The sequence below is a fragment of the Hemicordylus capensis genome, chromosome 4 (assembly GCF_027244095.1).
Source record: "Hemicordylus capensis ecotype Gifberg chromosome 4, rHemCap1.1.pri, whole genome shotgun sequence".
NCBI lineage: Eukaryota > Metazoa > Chordata > Lepidosauria > Squamata > Cordylidae > Hemicordylus > Hemicordylus capensis.
The window spans coordinates 132,150,919-132,175,906 of NC_069660.1; the positions used below are offsets into that span (position 1 = coordinate 132,150,919).

The following is a 24,988-nucleotide window of genomic DNA, read 5'->3' on the forward strand; positions in this document are numbered from 1 at the left end:
AGATTGTATTGTGTTAAGCATCATGTGTGAATAGGGCTATAGTCATGAAGCTGAAATGACTCCTTGACTTTGTTTTTCAATACAAGGAAGCTCTTCCCATGACCAAGTGGGAAGGGCTACCCTCTTTGGTGAGGAGGAATCCCGAAAGTGCTTACCTCTCTGCAGATGATCCTCCTTCGGGCTGTGGGCGGGTAGATCCCCCGCCCAGATGAGTGGCGGCTTGTCTCCAGTGCTCTCATGCCTGGCCGCAGGTTGCCTGGCAGCTCCAGGGGTCAGGCGTTGGGAAGTGCCACCATCCGGTGCCCTGCCTCCCGGAGCCCTAGTAATGCACCACATGAGTGCGTGGTGTATTTCTGGGATCCCCCAAGTGTGCCTGCCATGGCTGCGAGCAGCTGCAGTGGATACACAATACATTCAATGAGGTGATTGGAGTTTTTGCTCCATTAACCTCATTTCAGGGGGTGGTTATGTAGGCGGGCTTGCCACCATGGAGCCACCAAACTCGCCCTCGAGTTCACTGGTTCTCATGAGTGAGCAAAACCAGGCTGGGCTCCCTTAGCCTGGTTTTGCTCACTTGTGAGAATAGCTTCACTGTCCTTACCTAATTGGGGATAACAGCTTTTAAGACATATAGAGGCTATTCACATGGTCTGCAAAAATCGGGCTAAGGGAGCCTAGCCCGATTTTTGCAGCCTGTGAGAAGCACCGGGCTCGACTGCGAGGCTGGTGGTTCCTAAGCGGGTCGCCCACTTCTGTAGCCCGGTGTTTAAACCAGGTTTGCGGAGCGAGTGCTCCACAAACCTGGTTTTAGCAATTGTGAGTTGCTGCAGCATGGCTCCACGCTGCAGCCCTCACTCCCCGGAGGGAAGGCGAAAAGTCACCTCCCAGCTCCAGGGGTCTCTCCAGCATGCCTTGCGTACTCGCATAGGGCATGCTGGAGCTTCTGGGGGCCAATCGGCCCCCGCTCCCCCCCAGCACCCGCTGGCACCGTAACGGAGGCAGCAGTTGTGTGGGCGGCTGCTTTGGCTGCCCAGAGCAGACTGTCTGCTTGTGTGCCCGCTCTCCCCACTCACCCTCCACAGGCGGGTCTCTGTGATTGTGAGACCTGCCTCATAATTCATTTATTCATTCGATTTCTATACCACCCTTCCAAAAATGGCTCAGGGCGGTTTACACAGAGACATAACAAAAGAATAAGATGGAGCCCTGTCCCTAAAGGGCTCACAATCTAAAAAGCAACATCAGATAGACACCAGCAACAGTCACTGGAGGTACTGTGCTGGGGGTGAATAGGGCCAGTTACTCTCCCTCTGCTCAATAAAGAGAATCACCACGTTAAAAGGTGCCTCTTTGCCCAGTTAGCAGAGGGCTTCTATATATACAAGTTACATTTTGGGCAAGTTACATAATGGGCTTCTATATATACAAGTTACATTTTAATCCTTCTTCCTTTAAGGGAAACTCTGAACAAAGTATACCTGGGCATCACAGAGAGTTTCACATCCAGGTGGATACCTGTTTAGTTTCAGCAGTATAATAGAATCACATTCCCTTAGACAGGTTTCTGGACTTGTGCTTTGCAGAAGAGAAGAGTAATTTTAATTCTCAATGTTTTAAATGGAAATGAAGTGAAAGGTAATGCAATGTAGTGCAAGTTGAGGAAGGGAACTTCTTCCCTCATCATCATTCTTGTCACAGGCAATCTCTAATAGTTGGAAGCAGCAAGATTAACTGACCTGTTAAAAATACGCAGGAAAAACAACTGTAGCAGCTGTGTAAGAAAAGGCTGTGCTTGGGTTCAGATGTAATGCAGACTTCAACCATGGTTCATTTTAACATTTGACCCAAGTCTGCACCCCAAACCATGGTTTCTTTGGAGCTAACAACTAGGATCTGAAATCATGATTTGAACTAGGTTTGCAAGCCAAAGTTTGTGCTCACTGCTATAGCTTTGTTATGTCTGAATTAGCAAATCATTGAAAATCCATATCTAGGGCCTTTGCTTGCCTCAAGAGGGCTGCTACACTAGGGAAACAAGTTGTTCTGTCTCAAGAGGCTGCTGCACCCAGAGATTAAAGTGAATTTATGAAACTAAGATCAGAGCAGATGAGAAACAAAAGCAGACCACCAGCTCCAAACCACAGTTCGCCTAAGTCTGAACGTTCCAACCATGGTATAGATTCTTAATTATAGTGAGTAGAATTTGCAGTTTCATGTTATATCTGAACCCAGTCAGTGGCTGACATACTGTACAATGTTATGCATGCAGTAGAACGTAATGTTTGTGCAGTGGTACAAGTGTAAAAATTGCGCATAGTTGTGTAACAGTTATATATAATGGCCTCACTGGTGTACAACTATGTGCAATTTTTGCGTATGTACAGTGCTCTAGCACAACTGTGCAAACCTTATTTTCCACCACATGCGTAACATTGCAGAACATTTCAGCCAGTATCTTTTATCCCCAACAAGATTTGAGAAAAGCAATTTTTCAAAAGCAATTTTTTTAAAAAATGTGAAATTATTATTATTATTACATTTATATCCCGCTCTTCCTCCAAGGAGCCCAGAGCGGTGTACTATATACTTGAGTTTCTCTTTCACAACAACCCTGTGAAGTAGGTTAGGCTGAGAGAGGAGTGACTGGCCCAGAGTCACCCAGCTAGTTTCATGGCTGAATGGGGATTTGAACTCGGGTCTCCCCAGTCCTAGTCCAGCACTCTAACCACTACACCACACTGGCTCACTGCAAACTATCAGCACCTGAATTATTCCACGATATGTTTTTACATATTCATTCACCTATCTAAACATTAACATAAAACATTAGAATAATCCAAAGAACAAACAGTTTTCAAACACCCATGGCCAAGACCTTCAGAATGCGATTGTCTTCTAGCAAGCACATTATTTTACTATTTTCTAAAAATAACTCCTTATATCAAAGGCTTAAGAGATAACAAACACAACCCAAACCATTTAAAAAACAAAAAGCTTTTTTTTTAAAAAAAAAGGAAAAGCACTTTTAAAAAGGTGACTTAAGACATATTGCACATGATAATTATATTAGCACAAATGCATTTGCTGGTAAAAAAACCCCTGTATTTTTCCAGTAAGAAAAGGTAAAAGCATGAATGCTGGGAAAGTATTGTATCTCCTGAAACAGAAGTGCAGCCTTAAGGGGAAATGTCTGGCTCTCCCATGACAAGGAGTAATAAAGGTGCATTTATTGTCTGGAAAGGCCCACAGAATGAGGATGAAGGAACTTGCTAGCTAGAAAACAGTTAGTGCTGAATTATACCAAGTCCACAATGTTCTTCTGTCTTGTATTTATTATTGTTAAGGTGGAGGGAATCTGATTTAACAGATATATTGCACAATATAAGGAAAACAGAAGATAATTAGAGCTGGAGGGACTGATTTTAATGGCTTTTGAATAGCTAGAAACCTTGAAAACTGGAAAAAGTTCAACTTAGCAAAGGCATTACTCTTGTGATGCAAGTAAACTCTGCATCATCATCCACACCTGTGTCTTCCATTCTCTTGTTCCATGAAACTGATGTCATGCAGCCTGAACAACCTGTAACCCACCGAGCCCATAAGGCCAACAGCCATACATTATGGCCTGCAAAGCACTTGACAATCCCATTGTTTTGCTGTCTCTGGGGCAAGCAGTGAAAAGAAGCAGCCACTAATGGGCATCACATATGAGGGGGGGGGGCTGCATTCAACTTGGTGAGTCACAAGTTGTGCATTGGGGTTCAGGATAAGTAATTGCCCAGTATTAGTCACATAATAAAGTTGTGCCTTCGAGTTGGTGTTGACTCCTGGCGACCACAGAGCCCTGTGGTTGTTTTTGGTAGAATACAGGAGGGGTTTACCATTGCCATTTCCTGCACATTCTGACATGATGCCTTTCAGCATCTTCCTTATATCGCTGCTATAGGTATGTAGGTATTTGGGAAACATACCGGCAAGGATTCGAATCAGAATCCTCTTGCTCCCAGCAGGGGCACACCTAGGTGATTTTTGTGTTTAGTCCAGCCATTCTGTGAGGGCCCCCCCTGCCCTGAGGACCCACCCCCATGAAGTACTCCCTGCCGCGAGCCCCCCCAACCTTCTCGGGGCCTCCTACGGCGAACTTATGGTTGTGACGATATTCCTCTGAACTGCGCAGGCACGCCTCGCAGTTCACTACAGCCGCTGGGCCGAAAGAATGTGCCCAGTGGTTGCTCCCACCCACTGCTGCTGGGGGGGGGGAGAGGAGGAGGTCGACTGCTCAGCTAACACACACCCCATGGCAGCCACCCCTCAGCCACATGGTGGCTTTGTGTGTTTTTTAAAAGAAACCATGTAGGTTTGCTGTGGTGGGCAGGTGCGGAGTGGCTGTAGGAGGCCCTCCCAGACATTTGGAGGGCCCCCGGACCTTGGAGGCCAGGAACCCAGGCCACAAGATCTGGGGGTCAGAGTGCCTCTGCTCCCTAGGCAAGTTACTTCCCCGCTGCACCATTAGGTAGCTTAGTCACATTTTAGCCTCAGTTATCTCTGTCTTCCTCCCACTCACCATAACTTTGCTGGATCGGGGAGGGGGTGCTTTGTCCACCCGCTTCACTTCCCCCCAACTCCTCACCAGTTCTTCCTATTCTCTGCAACTTCCCTGTCTTTTTCTCCCTGTCCCCTTTTCCAGCAGGGTGTGTAGCTTCTAATGAGAGCATCATCTCCATACAGGCTGACAAAGCTGGAAGCCCTGGAGTCCTGCAATGTTTTGGGGCTCGGCCCAGAAACATTTTTGTTCGGACAAGCGTGTTTCTATGAACTGACATCCCAATGCCTCCAACCAGCGAAGCCTCACCTTTCCCCAAGCTGCTACAAGCCCTATTCACGCATTATGCCCACAGTGCATGTACATGTGTGTACACTGCATGTGGACACATACATTCACATTTTATGTTCAATATGTGGCAGCCAGATTGGTCTCTGGGGGATCCCTGAGGGATCACATTATGGACCAGGTCTCACGATCAGTGAGACCTGGTTTTTCCTGGTGAGCGGGAAGAGCGGGTTAAGGAAGAGCGAGAAGAGTGGGCAGGGAGCCCTGGGCGTCCGGATCGGCCACCCACATGATGGCCGGCCCCGAGACAGAGCCAGTGGGGGCTGGGGAGCTTGGGGGCCACAAGGCATACTGGGGAGACCCGCGAGCCGGGAGGCTGCTTTTAAGACTCCCAGCCAGGGGTCTACTCGTGTGGAACAGATAGCCTGGGTTTGGAGAGCGCTCACTCCGCAAACCTGGGCTAAGGGGAGGGCTACAGGAGCAGGTTAGCCACTCCAGAACCACCGGGCTCAGCTGCAAGCCCGGTGGTTCTTATGATCACAAAAACCGGCCTAGGATTTTCCTAGCCCGATTTTTGTGATCGTAAGAATAGCCCCAAAGTCTGCTCTTAAACAATTGCATTGGCTGCCAATATGTTTCTGGGCAAAGTACAAAGTACTGGTTATTATTTTTAAAGCCATGAATGGCTTAGGTACGGGTCACCTGAGAGAGAGCCTTTTTCTACAAGTTCCCCACTGCTCATTAAGGTCATCAGGAAGGGTCCATCTTTGGGTGCCACCAGTTCATCTGGTACCAACCTGGGATTGGGCCTTCTCAGTTGTTACTCCTAGGTTGTGGAACATGCTCCCCATGAATCCGAGGATTATCTTCCTTGGAGGCCTTCAGGAGAGCCTCTTAGCCTGGCTTTTAATGATATCTAGTTCTAGTTTTAATTTTAATCTGGTTTAAATGTTTTCTCATTTTCATTGTTTTATTATGTGTTTTTGATTTTAATGTAAACAGCCTGGAGCCACTTTAGGAAGGGCAGTATATAAACTGAATAAATAAATATATATGCGTACAGCAGAACACTCCCTATTTGTACCTGGCTTTGAGGGGTACCTGTACCCAGGTTCACTTTTTAAATGAATGCAGATACAGTAATCCACACAAAAACATGTCTATACATACAGACACCTGAACACATGTACAGCTCAATGTCTGAATAGACTTATTACTTTCTCCATTCTTTATATATGTTTGCATCATTATGGAAGTCTCTCTCGGACATAGCATGATGTATTGCTACTATATTTTGGGCCTATCCCCATTTCCTTGGAATGTATAAGGGTAATTGAATTGGTTTCAAGTAGAGAGAATAGAAATCAGTCATATTACATCTAAGTCCTCCAGATGAACTGGTAGGTGCATACATGTGCACATGTGTATACACACACACACACACACACACACACACACACACACACACACACGTTTTGCAGAATTGACTATGCTTCTGCTAATCATAGGAAGTAGCAAGGAGCTACAAAGATCTCAAAGAAGTTCAGACTCCATGTCCACTGACAGTTGGGATTCCTGCTCAGTCCTCCTTTGGCTTCTGAGATTCTACCATGAATCTGGTCTTTACAACCAAGGGCAAGAACCTCCAAAGGCCTTTAGGTCCAGGCTCCAAAATTACCTAGGTGCACACTTGACCCTGCCAGCAAGAAAGGTTTCCTGCTTCCTGTTAAGGCAAATTACAAAAGTTGTACTAATCAGCAGTCTCCTTATCGAGGCAACTCAGGGACAAAAAAGGGGGAAGAGAAACAAGTCCAAGTTTGGTAGTGTGTATAACAAATGGAAATAATGATTTTCCTGTATTTCCTGTATGGTAAATTTTGGTAATGGTAAAGTTAGTACTGGGTACAATACATGGAAAATTATGGTAAATCATGACATAACATGGGAGATGTATGCATGTGTGATCTAGCTTTAAGATATGCTTCTGTTCCATCTATCTCTCATTCACATTTATGCCACTTCCTGAGCAATATGGAGCTATTCATTGATTTTATTCATAATGTATTGTCATGAAATATTGTTAATACAATAACATTTCTCTCTCTCTGAATATGAAACGGATATAGCTATAAATATGTGGGTTATGAGCCTGCCATGAGGTTGGCAAGTTCATGGCATGGGATAGTGGTACTTACTGTTCAGGGAAAGCAAAGAGTGAAAGAGCAAGCATTAGGAGAATGATGAGTAACTGCTGCAGAGAAAGAAAAAGCTATTACTGAAACCTGATGAAGGGGGATTTCTCACAGGTCCATACACTCATTACTGCAAAGCAATAAGCCAGTGTAGTTGTGCTTAGAGCTTGCTCAGCTTTAGATTCAATGGTTTGGTTACTTCTGCTGTTTCAAAGCCTCTGTTCCCCAGCGGGAAACTGGACTGACATACAGCAGTCTCCACTATTCTAACAATGAATAAGGAATCGGTGCTAGCCACCACAAACCTTAAGAGACAAGCGGCACTATAATCTGAGTAAAAAACCATGATGCTCATTATGGCAAATTTCACAAGCCTACATGCTGTGGAAGCATACATCAGCACCGTAATGTTGTGTGCATGCAAGTTGCATAATTGAGCAAACGATGGCACACAAGAGTAAACCTATTGAAAATAATGGGCTTACTCTTGTGTACCATCATTTGCACAATTTTTGTATTGGTGCAACGTACAACTCACATGCCTGCAACACTACTGGGCTGACGTACTCTTGCACGGTGTGTCAGACACAGTGTTTATTCATATAAGGTCTTCTGCCAATGGAGCTTTATAGAATAACATTAACAAAAAAGAGAGTTCTCTATCTGGAAGAACTTTCAATCTAAATTTGGACAGTATGGGAGATGATGGCAGGGAGGCAAAGGGGAGTCTAGGCTAACAGAAGATGAATATGTGCAACTCATTCTGAGCCTGGCAGATCTCAAGCACATTTGTCACACATGCTATTCTAAAAGAGTGCTACTCGAAAAGTAATCATCACAAGATGTTTTTAAATAACTTCCCTGTTCATCTGATTCACATTTAGTACAAAAAAAATTCCTTAGGCATAGTGGAAGGGTATTGTGATTGGCTGCTCACGCTTAAATGATTGATGATATTAGGCTATATTTAGGTCATGATGTTTTAGTGCCTTCTGGTTTTATTTCTTTTATTCTTTCCTGCATCGTTATGATTTTAGAAGGGCTTCTTCTCCTAAGAGAAATGGCTCAGTAACAAACAGGTACAGCTGGATAACAAGTGTATACACACACAGCACTGCAACAGTGTCTTTCATGTGTGTATGTGTGTGTGTTTGTCTCCTATATTTCTCATTTAATCTCAAACTCAAGTAAAGGCTGTTTTTCAAGGGAAGAAGCTCGAAAGTATCAACAACTAACAAAAGCTGCTGAGTTGACTCCCACAAATGCAAACTTGCTGCTGGCAGGTCTGAGTGAGGGGAAATCAAGGGAGCTGGAGAATGTTTCTCTTTCTAGAAAGAGAAAAGGATGCCTGTGACAAATACATAAAATGTAGGGCTGAACACCAAGGGTGCCAAACAGAACCAGTGATAAAATAGTGAGGCTATTCACACAAGCATGCAAAACCAGAATAAGGGAGCCCAGCCCAGTTTTGCACGCTTGTGTGAACCACTGGGATCGCGCCCAATCCCGGTGGCAACACGATGGCAAACCCGCCTATGAAGCCTCCTGCTAAAACGAGGTTAAGGGAGTGAGTGCCTTCACTTCATTTTCTTATCGTGTGTCAGCTGTGGCTGCTTGCAGCTGTGGCTGGCACGCTCGGGGGGGGGGGGAATCCCAGTAATGCACTGTGCACATGCGTGGTGCATTATTGGAGCTCAGGGGGGCGGGGTGGTGCGCAGCGGTGCGTCCCTGCACCCTGACCCCTGGAGCTGCCGGGAGTGCAGCCGGTCATCTGAGTGGGCGATCTAACCGCCCAGGGAAGTCGGAGATCATCTGCGGGAAGGGTAAGTAAAACCTGCCCTCCCTGCAGACCACCCCAGAGCTCTTCTCACCGATCGTGAGAAGAGCTCCGGTGTCTTCTAAGCAAAGAAAAAATACAGAAAGGTGCCTAAATCTAAATCTGACAGTGGAAGAGAGGAAAGAGAAAGGAGAAAGCTATTTGGAGCCTTGGTTAAATCTGAGAATGAGAATTAAAGAGTTAAACCTAAGGCTAGCAGAAGATGAGCTTTGAGGAGGGACTTGAAGGAAGAGAGAGTAGCACCACAAATGTGCTTGAATTAATAGTGTTATTAGGCACCAATGGTGTCCTTGCTGCCTTACAGAGACAGGTCCTGGTCCTTGCCCCAATTTAAATGCAGATTGAGGGACGGATGGGTAGGAGGAGATAACAGAGAGAAGGAAACAAGAGAGAAGCAGATGAAATGGCAAAGAAACAGAGGGAGGGGAGGAGAGGGCAACATGCAATACAGGAGCATAGCTATAATGGAACACATGTGTGCAGGGCCCATAGGGGAGGGGGCCCGCTGGCTGGGTGACAGCTTGTTCATCACTCTTCCCCTCATGCTCCTCCGAAAAAGACAGCGGGACTGGGGGGATGGTGGGGGCCCATCTTTACTTTTTATGCCAGGGCCCATTCTAAGCTTGCTATGCCCCAAATCAATGAAGGAGAACTGGGATTTTTTTGTTTCAGTTGCAGACGGTTCAGGGTGGTTCAGGGATTGATATTAAAATAGAAATATTATAGTTAGGTCTGTTATCATCAGATTACAGGTAAAATGTTTCTATCTGTGGTTCCTGTTACTCAGACCACTATTCTTTGGGACAGAGATTATTTTATTATATTATTTTATTTTAATACCATCCAATCCAAATAGTCCTGGGGGGTTATATTAATTTTACACCAAGCCCCATTGAACTGAAACAAATGATCCCATTTATTTAAATGGGGCTTGCATAAGAGATTGGTCACATTTTCTGCTAGGGCAGCAAATTCCGTGAACTTTAGTACAAGCAGGAAACACACACATACACACTTACTTTTTCACCTCTAGCCAAATTGGTGAAATAATAAAGCAAATTATGTTTCCTCTTCTTCCTTCGTGATGCACTATGCACAGCAAAGTGTCTGAAAGGGATCCATATCTCTGTAATGGGATTAATCTCTGCTTTCACTTTGATCTTCTACTTTCAGCTTAGTTGAGGCGAATTTGTATTCACCATGTAGTTCCTTGTGCATATGGAACACAAAGCTCTGTATTTTCTGTAGTGCATATAGGCAAGCTATTATTTTCTCAACTTCCCATTTGCAATATGGGGATCATAATACTGACCGATCTTACATGGCAGTTGCAGAATGCAGAGAAGCCAGCTGGTGCTGCTGCAGGCACGCCCTATGCGGCCTCACGCTGGTGTTCAAACAGCAAACAGTGGTGGTGTGCTGCAAAAGTTGAGGCCATCAGCAAGGGTGAAAAGGGGTAGAGTCTAGGATGGTGAGGTGGGAGGGGCAGGTTGGAGAGGGAGACATGGGCGGAGCTGGGTAGGGGCAGGGGGAAAGCTGAGAGAGGGGTAGGGGGCAGTGCAGATTAGGTGGGGGCAACAGGCAGGTGGGTGAAAACCTATAGTGGGTGGGGGGTGGGGTGCCTGCACTCTTCTCATAGCATACCTGCTGCCTGAGACTGTTGCCTCGTGTGGCCTCATGATGGAGCCGCCCCAGCCACAATATATGGGATAACCTAATTCTGCAAGATTATAAATGACAAGGCACTGAAGCAAGAACCCTTATGAAAAGCTATTCAAAGGGGAAAGGAGGAGGAAAAAAGGGTGAGGATATAAAGGGCTAGTGGGTCAGCTCACAATTTTGATTCTACCTGGTGAATCGAAACTCACATGCATACGCCGAAGGGCCTTTTGCCCAGGCCCATGATTCAGACCATCCTGCCTTCCACCTCAACAGTTGTCACTCTCTTCTATCCAGCAAGGGGATTCCTCTCAGGGTTTGGGAACTGGGATAGGGAAAGGGTTGCCAGATCTCCAGAACTGGCCCAAGGAATTGGCATCAATCTCCAGGTGACTATTGAAAGCAATCCTACAGATTTCCATGGCTTGAAAAGATGGGGAATCTTTTGTTGGTGACCATAGGTGGGTGTGGGTGGAAAAGCAAGATTCCCAGCAACACTGGAAGGCCTGCTCCTGGTTCAAGGTTAAATTGCCAAAACAATGAATGTATGTCACTCCTCAGTAGTTAATTTTTACTCCTCAGTGACTCCTCAGGCACTCCTCCTGAGTAATAATAACATGTGGCCTAAAACATAGGTAATGATGGAGAGACTGTACCTCTGCTCACCCCAAATGGATCTGTATTTTGTAGAAGCATATATGGACCAAGTGACTGTACCTTTTCCCCTCTATTTCTCCCACACCTAATACCCTTTCCTTGGTTGTTGACTTTTTGTGTGTCTTCCAGTCCCACTATAGCCAGTCACGCTTCTTTAAAGAACACAGACACTTAAACATGTTTTATATGAATCACATTTGTGTACTGCAAATGAGCTTAGGGCAATGTGCACATCACAGCAACCCTGTGAGGTAGGTCAGGGAGAGAGGGAGAGTTTTTGTGGCTAAGGGACCTGAAGCCAAGTCTACTCAGACCATTGCCCCACATTTGTTCTCAGCATTTAGAAAAGAGTCCTATATTTGTTCACCATACAAAGTGGCACCATTTCAGCCTGTACCTCCAAACTGTTTCCTGCATCTTAATTAAACCCCAAAGCACCATTGGTTCTTCCATCTAAATGTGAATAAAGACTGCAGAGGAGGCGTTACTAGTGGCTGGGGGAAATGGCGAAGCTGTAAATCACATAATGCCTTTCAATAAAAATTGTTAATTTTTCTTTTAAAGAGTGGGGGTGGAAAGGAAGAGGAGGAAGCATGACATATAGTCCAGATCCTGAATCAATGAATCCCGCTCCATTGAAGTTTACCCTGGGTGAAAAACTGCTCCTTCAAGTGCATTAAGTCAGCCTGTGGATGTCGTTCAAAACAATCCATATCTTTCCTGAGCCTCAGAGGCAACAATGGTTGGGTGACATTTAGTTGCATTTTTTGAAAATACTCAGGATTCTCCCCTCCCCCCTTAAATCAATACATTGGAAGATCCCTGGAAATATCAAAACATAACAGTTCCAAATGAACAGCACTAAAAGCTAACTACTGTAATCATGTTCTCCTTTCTACAGACTATTGGCAAATTAAACATTGATCAGTAAATTAATCACATTTTTACTTCTTAAGTGAAATTCAGCCCTGCAAGCTCTTCTAGCCTGCGATTTGATTGCAATTACACGGAATGTCACCCAGGTATGGAGAAAGACTTCCTCACAAATATTTAGTCAAGTGCCTTCTCTTCAAACTTTTATTAGCTCCTCTTTCATCAAATGAGATGGCAAAGGACCCAGAACTCATCCGCTCCACTGAGCTATTAAGCAAACATTAAGACTACAGAATGAGATAAGAGCAATTTTGAACTGGCTGCTCTTCTGTTGAGCAACATTTACTGGCATGCATCACATATGAACAACAAATAGTCATAATGGAAGATCAAGTCCATAAGGAAAAGGAACAGAAGATCTACAGCTGATAACCTGGAAAAAAGAACTGGTACTGTTTCCTAATCAGCTTATTTGCAAACCACCATCCCCCCAAATACAGCAAAACGCCTACTTTTAATTTTTATTTTGTGATATTTACATGATGCATCGAGAATCGATAAAAGAGGAACAATTTTTCTGCCCTGCTATAGCTGAGAGTTTTTACAAGAGAATGGGAAAATAGATAAACAACCCCAACAGTTGAATCTGTTTTCCTCTCTATTATTCTGATGTGATTTTCTGGAATAATACTCCTGCAAATGAAAACAACTCCGAGAAAGAGAAACAAGAACCCCTTGAATAATTGTAATACTTACATACTAGACAAATGTTGCAGACAAGCATTCTACAAGCCCACTTTATAATCTTCTCCTGCAACTACTCTGCAAGGACCCTTTTCTAAATGTTCTGCAGTTGTAAGGTCCAGATTGCCACATGCATTAATTAAGAGCCTGAGGGTTGAATACATAAACAGATTCATACAGAGGAAAACTTAAAATCAAGACTTTGTGGTCTCCTTAAAAAAGGTCTAGCAAAACATTCCCCTGCTCCCCCCTCCCTCAAATTAATGCTTTCAAGAGATTGAAGTTTACTTACTAGAGTATTAGAAGTGGACAGCCTGGTGGTATTTAGTCCTACTAGTGATGGGAGCGTTTGGGACATCCAGTTAGAAATCATTGCCATGGTACTAAGGACAGCACCAAGCTTGAGCAGTGGAGGACTCATTGCTGTGGAGGCTAATGAGTTTTCATAGTGACTGATTATCATCCTAGTGCAGGCTGGCAGGGAGAGGCGTGCCTGCAGCTCACAACATCCACAGCATGAAAGGGGATCAGCCTCCCCAGATTTAATCATCCACTAACACACACACACTACACACACACACACAGCCTTCCCCTCCAGTGCAGTTTTAAGCCTTCTTCGCTTACCACCATGCACTAATGCAGGCTGGCCACAGACACACAATCCTTTTATAAGCGTATAATTATGACAGCTTTCCTGTGGAGGGGAGGGGAGGGAGAGCAAGCCGCGGGATGAGAAGGGAAGGTTCTTAGGAATCTGTTAACACTGAGTTAGCTCCACCAGTCTGATGGCTAATCAAGCATCACCAGCAGGGACAGGCATGGAGCAGCTAACTGGCTACACAGAGATGAAGGATATTTTACTTTGGATGGACTGCTTTGGATGGACATAGAAAAGTTTTTGAGATGCTGTGAAGGTATAACAACTGTTGTCATCAAAAGCCAACTTGAACACTTTGATACATTGCTATTGGGTAATCATTTGAAAGTAAGCCCCATTGAATGTTGTGCAACTTACTTCTGAGTGCAGGTAGAAGACTGTATACCCAGAATGTTGGGGGGCAATATGCTAAATCATTGTAAACCGCTTAGAGAGCTTCCAGCTATAGAGCGGTATATAAATGTAAGTGCTATTGCTATTGCTACAGTATTTTTAAGTTCCCTAGTGTATAACACTCCCTGTGAACAGATAACACATTGTGCTTTTTCTTCCTATTTTTCTACATGCAGGAGGATTTTAACATGGGGAGACATTCAACACAGGAATATAGGAAGCTGTCTTATACCAAGACAGACCATTGGTCCATCTCGTATTGTCTGATCTGACTGGCAGTGGCTCTTCAAGGTTACAAGCAGGAGTCTCTCCCAGCCCTACCTGGAGATGCCAGAGATTGAACCTGGGACCTTCTGCATGCAGAGCAGATGCTCTACCCACTGAGCTATGGCCCCACCACATTCAAATATGTGACCACCCACTTAAAGGCTGAAGAGGCATTGACTTGCTTAAGACTACAACCAGCTGAAAATGGAGTTTCAGCCCAGATCTATCCACAGGACCACATTTGTCATTTAACTAGGATTTGGAGGGATGATGCACACAACTAGGTGACTTATGCAATTGGTAAGAACATCATGCGATAGCCTGCTTATCTGAATCATTTATGAGATGGCAGCTCCCCACCGCCAACTAACTGAATGGGAGAAGAACCCACGCAACAGGGAAATGCATGCACATAATCCACTACACGCATACATCACGCATGGAGAGTGGAGCGGGACTATGCCCAACACTCTCCCCCTAATGTCCACACGCTCAATGAAACACCAGAAGGGGGAACCTGCATGTGTGGGTTCTACACTCAGTCAGAACACCTGATTGTGCAGGGATCCTGATCAGGTTGAGAGCTGCTGAATGTACAACTGTGCACACATAGGTTTCTCTTTCCAATGTTTCACAGTTTAGGCAGACATTAGGGGAGGGCAGTTAGATGTAGTCCTGCTTCCCTGGTGTATGTGTGGAAGTGGATCATGTCTATACTCCTAAGGTCTGATTTGTCACCACATGTAAAGGATTATTAATTGTGCATTTCCCCGGCAGTTTGGCTCTTAATCACCTTAAATGGGGGCAAGTTCTGTTTTGAAGGGTTATACTTGAAGGGTTATACTTCTCTATATCCTTCTCCTCTATATCCTTCTCTAACTCCTCTATTTCCTTCTGAGGATAAAGTTAGGAAAAGGTTTGCCAAATTTTGGTCAGAATATTGTTTTTGTCCAAATGTAACTGTAGCCATGAGCCACTAATCACACATAAGCACTGGTTAGCCCAGGATGCAGATGCACACATCAAAATACATATCCAAAATACATATCCTCCCACACATCAAAATACATATCCAGCTAGTTCAGTTGAATTGGATGAACTTTACAATTCAGACAGGGCGTGTGTATCCAGTACATCTCTAAGACAGCATCAGCAATTGTGATTGCAGGGGGCTGCTTATGCATGGAGATCTCTCTTGCTGGATCAGGACATTTGTTCTTTTTGTATGGAATGAATGTTAGAAGCCAGTCATGGGCACATTCATCCTACCATATTTATATCAAACATTGACTGTTTGCGTGACATGACCAAAGAGCCATGCTTCCTAAATCCAATTTGTAAAAGCTGCCTGCTAGGAGCTAGAAATTAAATTGGACTTTGCTTCAAGTAAACAAGCCTATCACTGCTCAAAAGTTTATTTGAATTATCCAAGAGGGCTGCCCTTTTTTATTTTGAACCCAACAGATGGTTTGTTTAGACTGTACTGTGTTAAGTTTGTTTGAATTAGTGAAAGAATGTAAGAGGCTTCAGTCTTAACTGATACATGACTGTTCAGTTCAAAAAATCTGAGTCTCATTAGAGAATCAGATTTCCTGAACACAACTCTTATATAACAGTTATATATGTGATATATGATCATGCTCAGAATTCCATCAAACCGGTTCTGAACTAGCTTGAAAAATTGTTTTTCCTCATACTGTGGAAAGAATGAGATATCATTAATGAGTGACTTCAAAGAGTCAGTCTGAACTGGCTGGAGAGCTGGTCTTGTGGAAGCAAGCATGACTTCTTCCCTTAGCTAAGCAGGGTCTGCCCTGGTTGCATATGAATGGGAGACGAAAAGTGTGAGCATTGTAAGATATTCCCCTTTAGGGGATGGAGCCACTCTGGAAAGAGCAGAAGGTTCCAAGTTCCCTCCATGGCATCTCCAAGACAGGGCTGAGACTCCTGCCTGCAACCTTGGAGAAGCCACTGCCAGTCTGTGAAGACAATACTGAGCTAGATAGACCATTGATCTGACTCAGTATATGGCAGCTTCCTATGTTCCTAACTGATCTTGCCTATTTTCATGATATATAAATTTTAAAACAGCTCACTATATAGAGATGCTGCTTTCTTTTTTTGGTTTGGTTTCCCTCTTTTGAACAGTTCATGTTCAAATGACCACTTTGGCTAAATGTATAGCATTTTTATGACCCCTTAGTTTCAATAGGAGAGAGAAATCAAGGTGGCTTGAATATGTCTCATTTTGACGGGATCACAGGCTTTCTTTAGATTATTAGGTTGGGAGTCCAACATTCCTAGATGAAGAATATGCCAGATTCAACAAGTTCCTCCAAACTGCACCAGATGCAGCTCAGATTATTTGACAGGTGACATGAGAAATATCCTTAATTAAATATAAGGTCATTTTGGATGGTACTCTGACTGGCCCATCCTAATCACACGGGGAAAGAGCATGGCTACACTTATCTCCCCCCACCCCTGAATACTACCCCCCTGTCACCTAATTGTGTGGTGGTGGTGGTGAGGTTGTCCAAATCACCCATTCTTGCACAAATGAAATCCTACTTTAAAGTAGGCAACACTAGGATGGTTCCAAGATGGCAGTATAAGGCAGTAATAGCGGGGGAGACATGTGTGCCTAAGCCCTTCTCCCATACGATTAGGCAAGCCAGCAGGTATCTCATCTGAATTGCCTGAATGGCATGCATATTTAAGGACAAATCTGAACTCAAATCATTTTTCTCTTTTCACTTCTCCATTGCCAGCTCTTAAATTCTTTGATATTTTTGTCTGGAATAGCCCTCTGCTTATTGCATTGCATTTCATCGGTGAACCAGTTTGTCTCTTGTTTCAGGCTGCACCAGAGTCTCTGCCAAGGCAAGGAGCCAGGAGCACATCAGACCTTGGACACCTCAGAGGGCAAGAGTCAGGACCTTGAACACCACCGAGCAGAGAAACAAGAGGTGGGCACTGCTGCAGAGAAGGAGTTTGCTCCAGCAGCTTCTTGCAGCAGACTGCCAGCTTTTATAGCTGCTGCTGAAGCAGGGTGAATTGTCCCTGTCCTTGACTTAGGAAAAAGGGCCTGTTTGTTAAATAGGCCTTGCCCCTGGTTCCAGTGATGCTGGGCGGGTGTGTGTGTGTGCTCTGCTAATATTGGCAGATCCTCAGCAAAACTTCTCTGAGCTGGAGGATGAAGACTGTGTCCCTAGGTCATGGTGGAGGTGCAGGCTTGGGTTCCCCTGGCTCCCATGGTGTGTGGGGTCACAGTGATATGGAGTCACCCTGGGTTTGGATCATGGGTTCTTCCCACCCTGTCTCATCCCCTGGCATTTCTGCCTCATCCTCCATTTTGGGGAGGGTCCTGGATCTGGAGTCATGACACTTTGGATATGATAACAGTGGAAAAGTGATAACAAGATGTATGAATCGAGTGACTTTGAATTCTTCTTGTGTTTCACCACCCAATTGAAAAACAGACAGTGGGGCTATTCTCACGATCGGCTTAAATTTTAGCCGATTGTGAGAAGCACTGGGCTCGCAGGTGAGCCCGGTTGCCGCAAAGTTGGGAAACTCGCTTGCAAAGCCCTCCTCTAAGCCCAGGTTAGCAGAGCAAGCGCTCCGCTAACCTGGGCTCTGTGATTGTGTGTTGCCACGGTGCGGCTCCATGCCTCAGCAACTCATGAGGACACCCCCGACCGGGAGGCTTAAAAGCAGTCTCCCAGCTCAGGGGCCTCTCCGGGGGTCTCCCTCGCACAGAGCATGCTGGAACTTCCAGGGGCGGAAGTTTGTGCGGCCCCTAAACTCCGAAGCCCTCGCTGGCTCCGGAGCCGGCAGTCATGTGGGCAGCCAATCCGGCCACTCGGGGAGGGCTTCATGATCGTCTGTGGGCAGAGCTCTCCCCACAAACCCTCTGGAGGCAGGTCTCACCGATCGTGAGACCCGCCTCAGTGAGTCTCTCTTTGGTAGGGGGAATGTGCAAGTGACCACTGCAGAGACAACTCTCCTTTGAAGGAGATGCATAGTACTGATTTTTGAATAAACACAGGGAACAGGAAATACAAGCCCACTGTGCTTCCTGTCCCCTGCTTTCCATCACTTCTGAATCAGCCTTCATTTTGCTCCTCGATGCCAGAGCTAATCTCTGACTCTCTGCACATTTCTGAATAGTCTCCTCTTGGGATTTCATGAATCACTTTCATCCCCCCCCCCTTTTTACAATAATGCTGAATGTGCACAGTTTCACACATGTACCCCCAAACAACTAAATGGAATCTCCCCAAATAAAGGGGAGCGGGATCCTTGTAACAGAACAAGAAGTAGACAGAAACCCTTAAGACAGGCTTGTAAAATAACAGTGCTTCTGGCAGGTCCAAAGCATCTCACTCACAAAAAAAGGCCAAAGAAATTAGTGAGATGTCTTTGGGAATTTATTTATTTGTTCAATTTGGTGACAAAAGTGTTGGAAAAAGCTGTGACACCATGGAGGGACTGCACAGTTATTAGGGATGTGCAGAAACAGCATGCTTCTGTATTTGAATCGGGTTCAATCCAGTATTCAAACTGGGTCCAAATAGAGCTGGGATGCTTCAGCCAGTTTGAACACGAACTGCCCCCACCCAAAAGGGGTGCCATTTAAGAGTTTGAACCTAACCAACCCCAATTCTAATGGAACTGGTTCGGAACCAATTCGGTGGTTCCAGTGGTATGCTTGTAAAGGGGAATCTGGTGAGGATTCCCCTATACAAACAAAGCAGGGGGATGGCCCTGCCTTTACAATACTTTTTCTAATATTTCTTCTAATGGGGGGCAGTGATGGGGCACATTACTGATGGATCCTCTAAAATCTGGATTGGGTGCGGTGCTCCGGTGCAGCCCAGTTCTCACCTCTGCACTGGAGCACCAGGCCCAGACAGGACTTTAGAGGAGCCACTGGTGGTAAGGTGACTTCTTGCCACCTGCCCCCCAGCTGCCATTAGAAGTATTGGCAGCTGGGGGACAGGTGTTTTTAATGAAAGTCGGTATATAAATTCAACAATAAATAAATAAACCAATAAAAATAAAATAAAGACAGGGTTCCCCCCCTTTGTTTGTAAAGGAGTATCCTCACCGTATTCCCCTTTACAAGCATATTTTATTTTATTTTATTTATTTAACATATTTTTATACTGCCCAAAACTTTCATCTCTGGGCTGTTTACAACAAAATAAAAATAGAAAGTAAAACATTAGTTAAAACAAAAACAAAAAGTTCAAAACATTACAACAATTTAACATTTTTAAAATAATATTTTAAAACAGTGTTAAAACCATTAAAACAATATTAGTTAAAAGCCTGGGTGAACAGATGGGTCTTAAAAAACTTTTTTAAAGCTGTCAGAGATGGGGAGGCTCTTATTTCACTGGAGAGTGCATTCCAAAGCCTCGGGGCAGCAGCGGAGAAGGCCCGTTCCTGAGTGGCTACCAGACAAGCCGGTGGCAAATGCAGATGGACCTCTCCAGATGATCCCAATGGGTGGTGGGTTCACGACAAAGAAGACATTCTCTTAAATACCCAGTGACCTTGCTGTTTAGGGCTTTATAGGTTATAATAAAAGCCTTGGTGTCTGTCTGTGGACACCCAGGCGTGTGTCCGTGCCTTCCTCGGCTCCGCGCATGCCCAGAACAGACCGAGGGAGACACGACCACCAGCACCAGGTGGCCATGTTGGGCGGCCAGAAGCAGCCGCCGCAAGGAAGCCAGGGAAGAGGTGGCGGGGGAAATTGGCTGAGGCGGCAGCAGAGCCGCCGCCTCGGCCAGAGGAGACGGAGACCGGGATGGGGAGACGGAGACCGGGGACGGGGACGGAGCGGAGGCCGGCGGCGGCACGGAGGCGGCACAGAGGCAACTGCGAAGGGCCCGGCCCGGCGGCTGCCAGCGGCCCGTCTGGAGACCGCCTGGCCGGTGACTGGGTCAGAGGGAAAACATGGGAGGGAAAGATGGAGGAGGGAGCCCGCAGGGTGAGCGGGAAAGGAAGGCGAGCGGCGGAACTCTCCCCTACTAGCGGCGGGGAAAGCTGGCCGAGGTGGCGGCAGAGCTGAAGCCGGACGGGTGGGAGACTTTGGGGCCCTTGCCCGGCCGAGGAGACCGACCGCGGCATGGAGGCTGGCGGCGGCAGGAGGGGAAATGACGGCGGGGGCCCCGAACACTGGGAGGAGGAGAACCATAGACCGGGGAGGGCAGCAGAGACCCCAAAAAACCAAAACCTAGCGCCCGTTATTATAACAGGCTGAAAAATACTAGTAGGTTATAACCAACACCTTGTATTTTGCCCGGAAGTATATCGGCAGCCAGTATAGCTCCTTCAATACAGGAGCTATAAAACCACTGTTTTGAGGTCGTTCATCTCAAGAAATGGATGCAGCTGGCATATCAGCCAAAGCTGATAGAAGGCACTTCTGGCCACTACCTCAACCTGGGAGAGGCTTGGATCCAGAATCAGCCCTAGACTGCATACCTGTTCCCTCTGGGGAAGTGTGACCCCATCCAGAACAGGCAGATCAAAATAGTCTCTCGAGTACCGAGCCCACACAATGAGTACCTCCATCTTATCTGGATTCAGTCTCCGTTTGTTATCCCTCATCCAGCCCATCACCGACTCCAGGCAGGCATTTAGGAAGGTTATGCCTTCTCCTGATGATGCTGACATGGAGAAATAGATTTGGTTGTCATCAGCATACTGACAGCACCCTGCACCAAATCTCCTGATGATCTCTCCCAGCAGTTTCATGTAGATGTTAAACAACATTGGAGACATTATGGAGCCCTGAGGCACACCATACAAAAGTTCAGGTTTTGAAGAACAGAAGTCTCCAAGGGACACCATCTGGAACCTGCCTGAGAAGTAGGAGCGGAACCATCGTAAAGCAGTGCCTCCAACTCCCAACCGCCTCAGACGCTCCAGAAGGATTCTATGGTTGATAGTATCGGAAGCCGCTGAGAGGTCCAAAAGGACCAACAGAGTCACACTTCCTCTGTCCATTCCCAATTAGAGATCATCCATCAGGCCGACCAAGGCAGTCTCCACCCTATAGCCAGCCCGAAAGCCAGTTTGAAATGGGTCAAAATACAAAATGAAATCCCCTGCTAACATGGCAACGAGGCACCTTTTACCATGGTGATTCTCTTTATTTAGCAGGGGGAGAGTAACTGGCCCTATCCACCCCCAGCACAGTACCTCCAGTGACTGTTGCTGGTCTCTTGTGTTTTTTTTAAGAATGTGAGCCCTTTGGAGACAGGGAGCCATCTTATTTATTTATTATTTCTCTGTGTCAACCATCCTGAGCCATTTTTGGAAGGGCGGTATAGCAATCGAATTAATAATAATAATAATAATAATAATAATAATAATAATAATAATGGTTCATATCCCTTGATCCGAATCAAACCCGTTCCAAGCTGGTTCAGCCCGGGTTGACCCTCAAACCGCATCAGGGGCAGTTTAACTCCAACTGGCAGGCAGACCAGTGGTCTGGTTGGAATTTGTTTTGAATTAAAACCTTACCACTGGAATTGGTTCCATGCACACCCCTAACAATCATTGGGAAGAGTCATGGGCTCAACTTGATGGTCCCTTATACTCTGGGAGAAGATAGAATTCCTTTCATATCTGTTCATCCTAAGTTCCACCCCCAGGATGTTGACATACCATCATGTTGTCAAAACCAAGTAAAGTTATTGTCTAGGGCAGAAATGCACAACTTTGACCCTCCAGCTGTTGTTGGACGACAGTTCCGTCATCCCCAGCCACAGTGGTCAATAGCAGAGTTCCCTTTAAGGTGTGCACACGTATGCCCACTCACATATTTTTTTTAATGTCCGCTCAGTTAATTTTAGATCCCACTCAGGCTGAATCAGAAAGGCCCCACTCTGAATGCATGTGCTTCACACACACTGCCTTGATACTGCCACCCAGAACAAAACTTATTTCACACAGAGATGAAAAAAATTAGAGGGACCACTGGTCAGCAATGATGGGAGTTGTAGTCCAACAGCAGCTGGATGGCCAAAGCTGTGAAGGTCTGGTCAAGAGGCAATGTAGTGGATGGCTGTAATTCTGGAGACACATTTTTTTTTCCATGCTGAGCATCCATGGGTAGCTATAGAATTAGAGAGCCGGGTCCCACGATCAGTGAGACCCAGTTTGTAAGAGTGAGCGGGGAGAGTTAAGCCTGCTCTCCCCGCACACGAGCAGAGTGGGAGCCCTGGGCAGCCAGATAGGCCGCCCACACAACTGCTGGCTCCATGATGGCGCGGGCAGGGACTGGGGAGTTTGGGGGCCGCGCGGCCCCTGGAAGCTTCAGTATGCCCTACACGAGCACGCAGGGCAAACTAGGGAGACCCCTGAGCTGGGAGGCTGCTTTTCAGCCTCCCGCCGGGGGTCTACTCATGAGTAACCACAGCGCAGAGCTACGCCACGGCTACTCACGATATATATATATTTTTAAAACGCATTTGCAGAGCACTCGCTCCGCAAACCCAGTTTAAGAGGTGGGCTACTTGAGCGGGTTACACGCTGAAGAACCACTGGGCTCGCAGCTGAGCCTGGTGGTTCTCACGATTGTAGAAAATCGGGCTAGCGGAGGGTAGCCCGATTTTCTACAATCTTGTGAATAGCTTCAGAGGGTGCTCCATTGTAGTGCACTCCTTGTGAAATTCCTGGCTCAAGAAAGCATGCTTGGCCAACTCCTGACTTTTAGGGAGTTGATTAAACCTTTTGATTTCCACCTAGCATTTGATACACTGAGTGGTGACTGAAGACAGGCTTTCTTTTACCCAGTTCTATCTTAATGTTTCGGTCAACTGCCACTTTTTGTTTAAACCCCATTATTGTGAACAATATTTCTATACTACTTTTCAACATAAAAATCCTCACAGTGGTTTTGTGGTAATTACAGTGTTGTTTTAGTGCATAATATTTTAAAAGATTGTTAGTGGCTTTTAGAGCCCACAGGGTTACTAATATAGGACACAAAATTCAGAAAAACAATTAACTTAAGCATCTGGACTAGCTGTGCTGTAAACACTATTTTCAGCTTATCAATCTTCTGTCTGTGCTGGGCAGAAGATCACTTCTACTCCAGGCTAGAAATGGTAAGGTTTGTTCCTTTTCACTGAGATACTAATTTTCATGTGCAAACTTACCCAGAAAGTGGAAGTATCAAACAGGGAAAAATAATTAGAGACCTAACATGAGATGCAGATTGCTGTAGGGGTCAGGACCCAAGAGATGGTTTAGATCTGCCTGTTCTGCATGGGGTTACACCCCTCCTGAAGGATCAGGTACATAGCTTGGGAATGCTCCTGGATCCAAAATGCTTGCTGGTTCTTCAGGTTGAGGCAGTGGCCAGAAATGCTTTTTATCAGCTTTGGCTGATATATTAGCTATGCCCATTTCTGGAGGTAAATGGCCTTAAAACCGTGGTACATATGCTGGTAACCTCTAGACAACTGGAATGGACTGTACATGAAAGCCTGCCTCTCAGGCTTTCAACTGAAATTAATTTTAAGCTGTTTAATTGACATTATCCTATGAGATTGTTTTAACTTTTTATTCCATGAAATTGTTTTAATTGTTTTCACTCTATTTTATATTTTTTATGTTTTAAATTATGTAGAGATGCACATATCAGGCAGTATATAAATATGATGAATAAATAAAATAAATAAATAAAATGGAAGCACTCTTCATGCCACAGCTGGCTTACTAATAAGGTTTGGTGAGGCAGCTGCTTCAGAGAGCAGATTGGTGGAGTTAGTGGATTACTCAGTGGCTGTCTCCACTGGCCTGCCGCCTCCCGCAACCCTTTTTCAGCAGTGGCATGTCAACTGCCACTCCTCCCCCTCCCCCTGTTTTTGGCATTTTGAAAAGCTAGAGGGATGGGGGGGGAAATAAATAAAAAATAGAGAGTAGGACAGGAGAGTGGTAGGGTAGAGTAGAGTGCCACTCTCGACCAAAACTCTCCTCTGCTCCTGCTCCTCCTCCTCCTCCTCTCCACTTCCTTCTGCTCCCTTTCCTTATAACTTTTGAAAATGCTGAACATGTGATCATAAAATGAGAGCAGTGGCAGCAGTGCTGGTGCTAGCATGCCACTGAGTAAGGTAAGGTGGGAGAAGGAGGGAATGGGGATGAAAAAAGGAGCCCCATTGCTTTGCAAAGGGGGAGGGAGAGAAAGGCGCCCCATTGATTTTTTTTTAACCTGCATTGTGCTCAAGTCTTATTTGCCTACACTGCTGTCTACTTCTTTGGGCTGTGGCACTCCAAATGTCAATGACATCATGATGCTGATGGATACACCTAAACAAAGTCATATGGCTTGCTACAGAGTAAATGAGGCCAAGCAGAATGAGGGCAAAGAAGAAAGAAAATGAGATGGAGAAGAAACTGCAGCCATTAGAACAAGAGCATGCTGAACAGCACTGGGGATTCACAAAATGTGAATTCACAAAAATGTGAATGTTTAGCAAAGTGAGTCCCCCCCCCCCTCCTTTTTGGTATCAAATGTGATACTTTCAAATTGAATTAAAAAAAATAAGAGGATATTCAGCAGAGTCCTATTACTCATATCTTAAGTCAATGCTGCAAATGCAAGCCAAGCTTCTCTTCCCCCAATGCATTGCAAATTATTTCAATCAATCCCTCTGATTTAACCAAGATGTACAGAAAATCAATCAATGCCTGTTTCAAAACACACTGTGATCTGCTGTATAATTTTATGAGGGACTTGGAGGCTTGGCCGCATATATACAAAAGAGATCCCGAGCTTCTAAATATTGAATTCTTTCTTGGAAATACCTGGTGTGGTGGACTATTACTTGGCTGAGAATCGAGAATTC

General features: G+C 45.4%; 1 protein-coding gene across 4 annotated transcripts in view; it reads right to left on the minus strand.

Annotated features, from left to right (window-relative positions):
- The window catches only part of OLFM3 (olfactomedin 3), a 235,445-nt gene that overhangs the window by 56,110 nt on the left and 154,347 nt on the right, over positions 1–24,988 (minus strand). Inside the window, exon 1 of one of the 4 annotated variants that reach the window (XM_053245630.1) lies at positions 13,086–13,430. The exons of the other annotated variants lie outside the window; for them this stretch is intronic. Coding sequence (XP_053101605.1) covers positions 13,086–13,343 — 258 coding nt within the window. The 5' untranslated portion in view covers positions 13,344–13,430. Of the gene's footprint in view, positions 1–13,085; positions 13,431–24,988 lie in introns of those variants that run through there. 4 annotated transcript variants of the gene reach the window in all.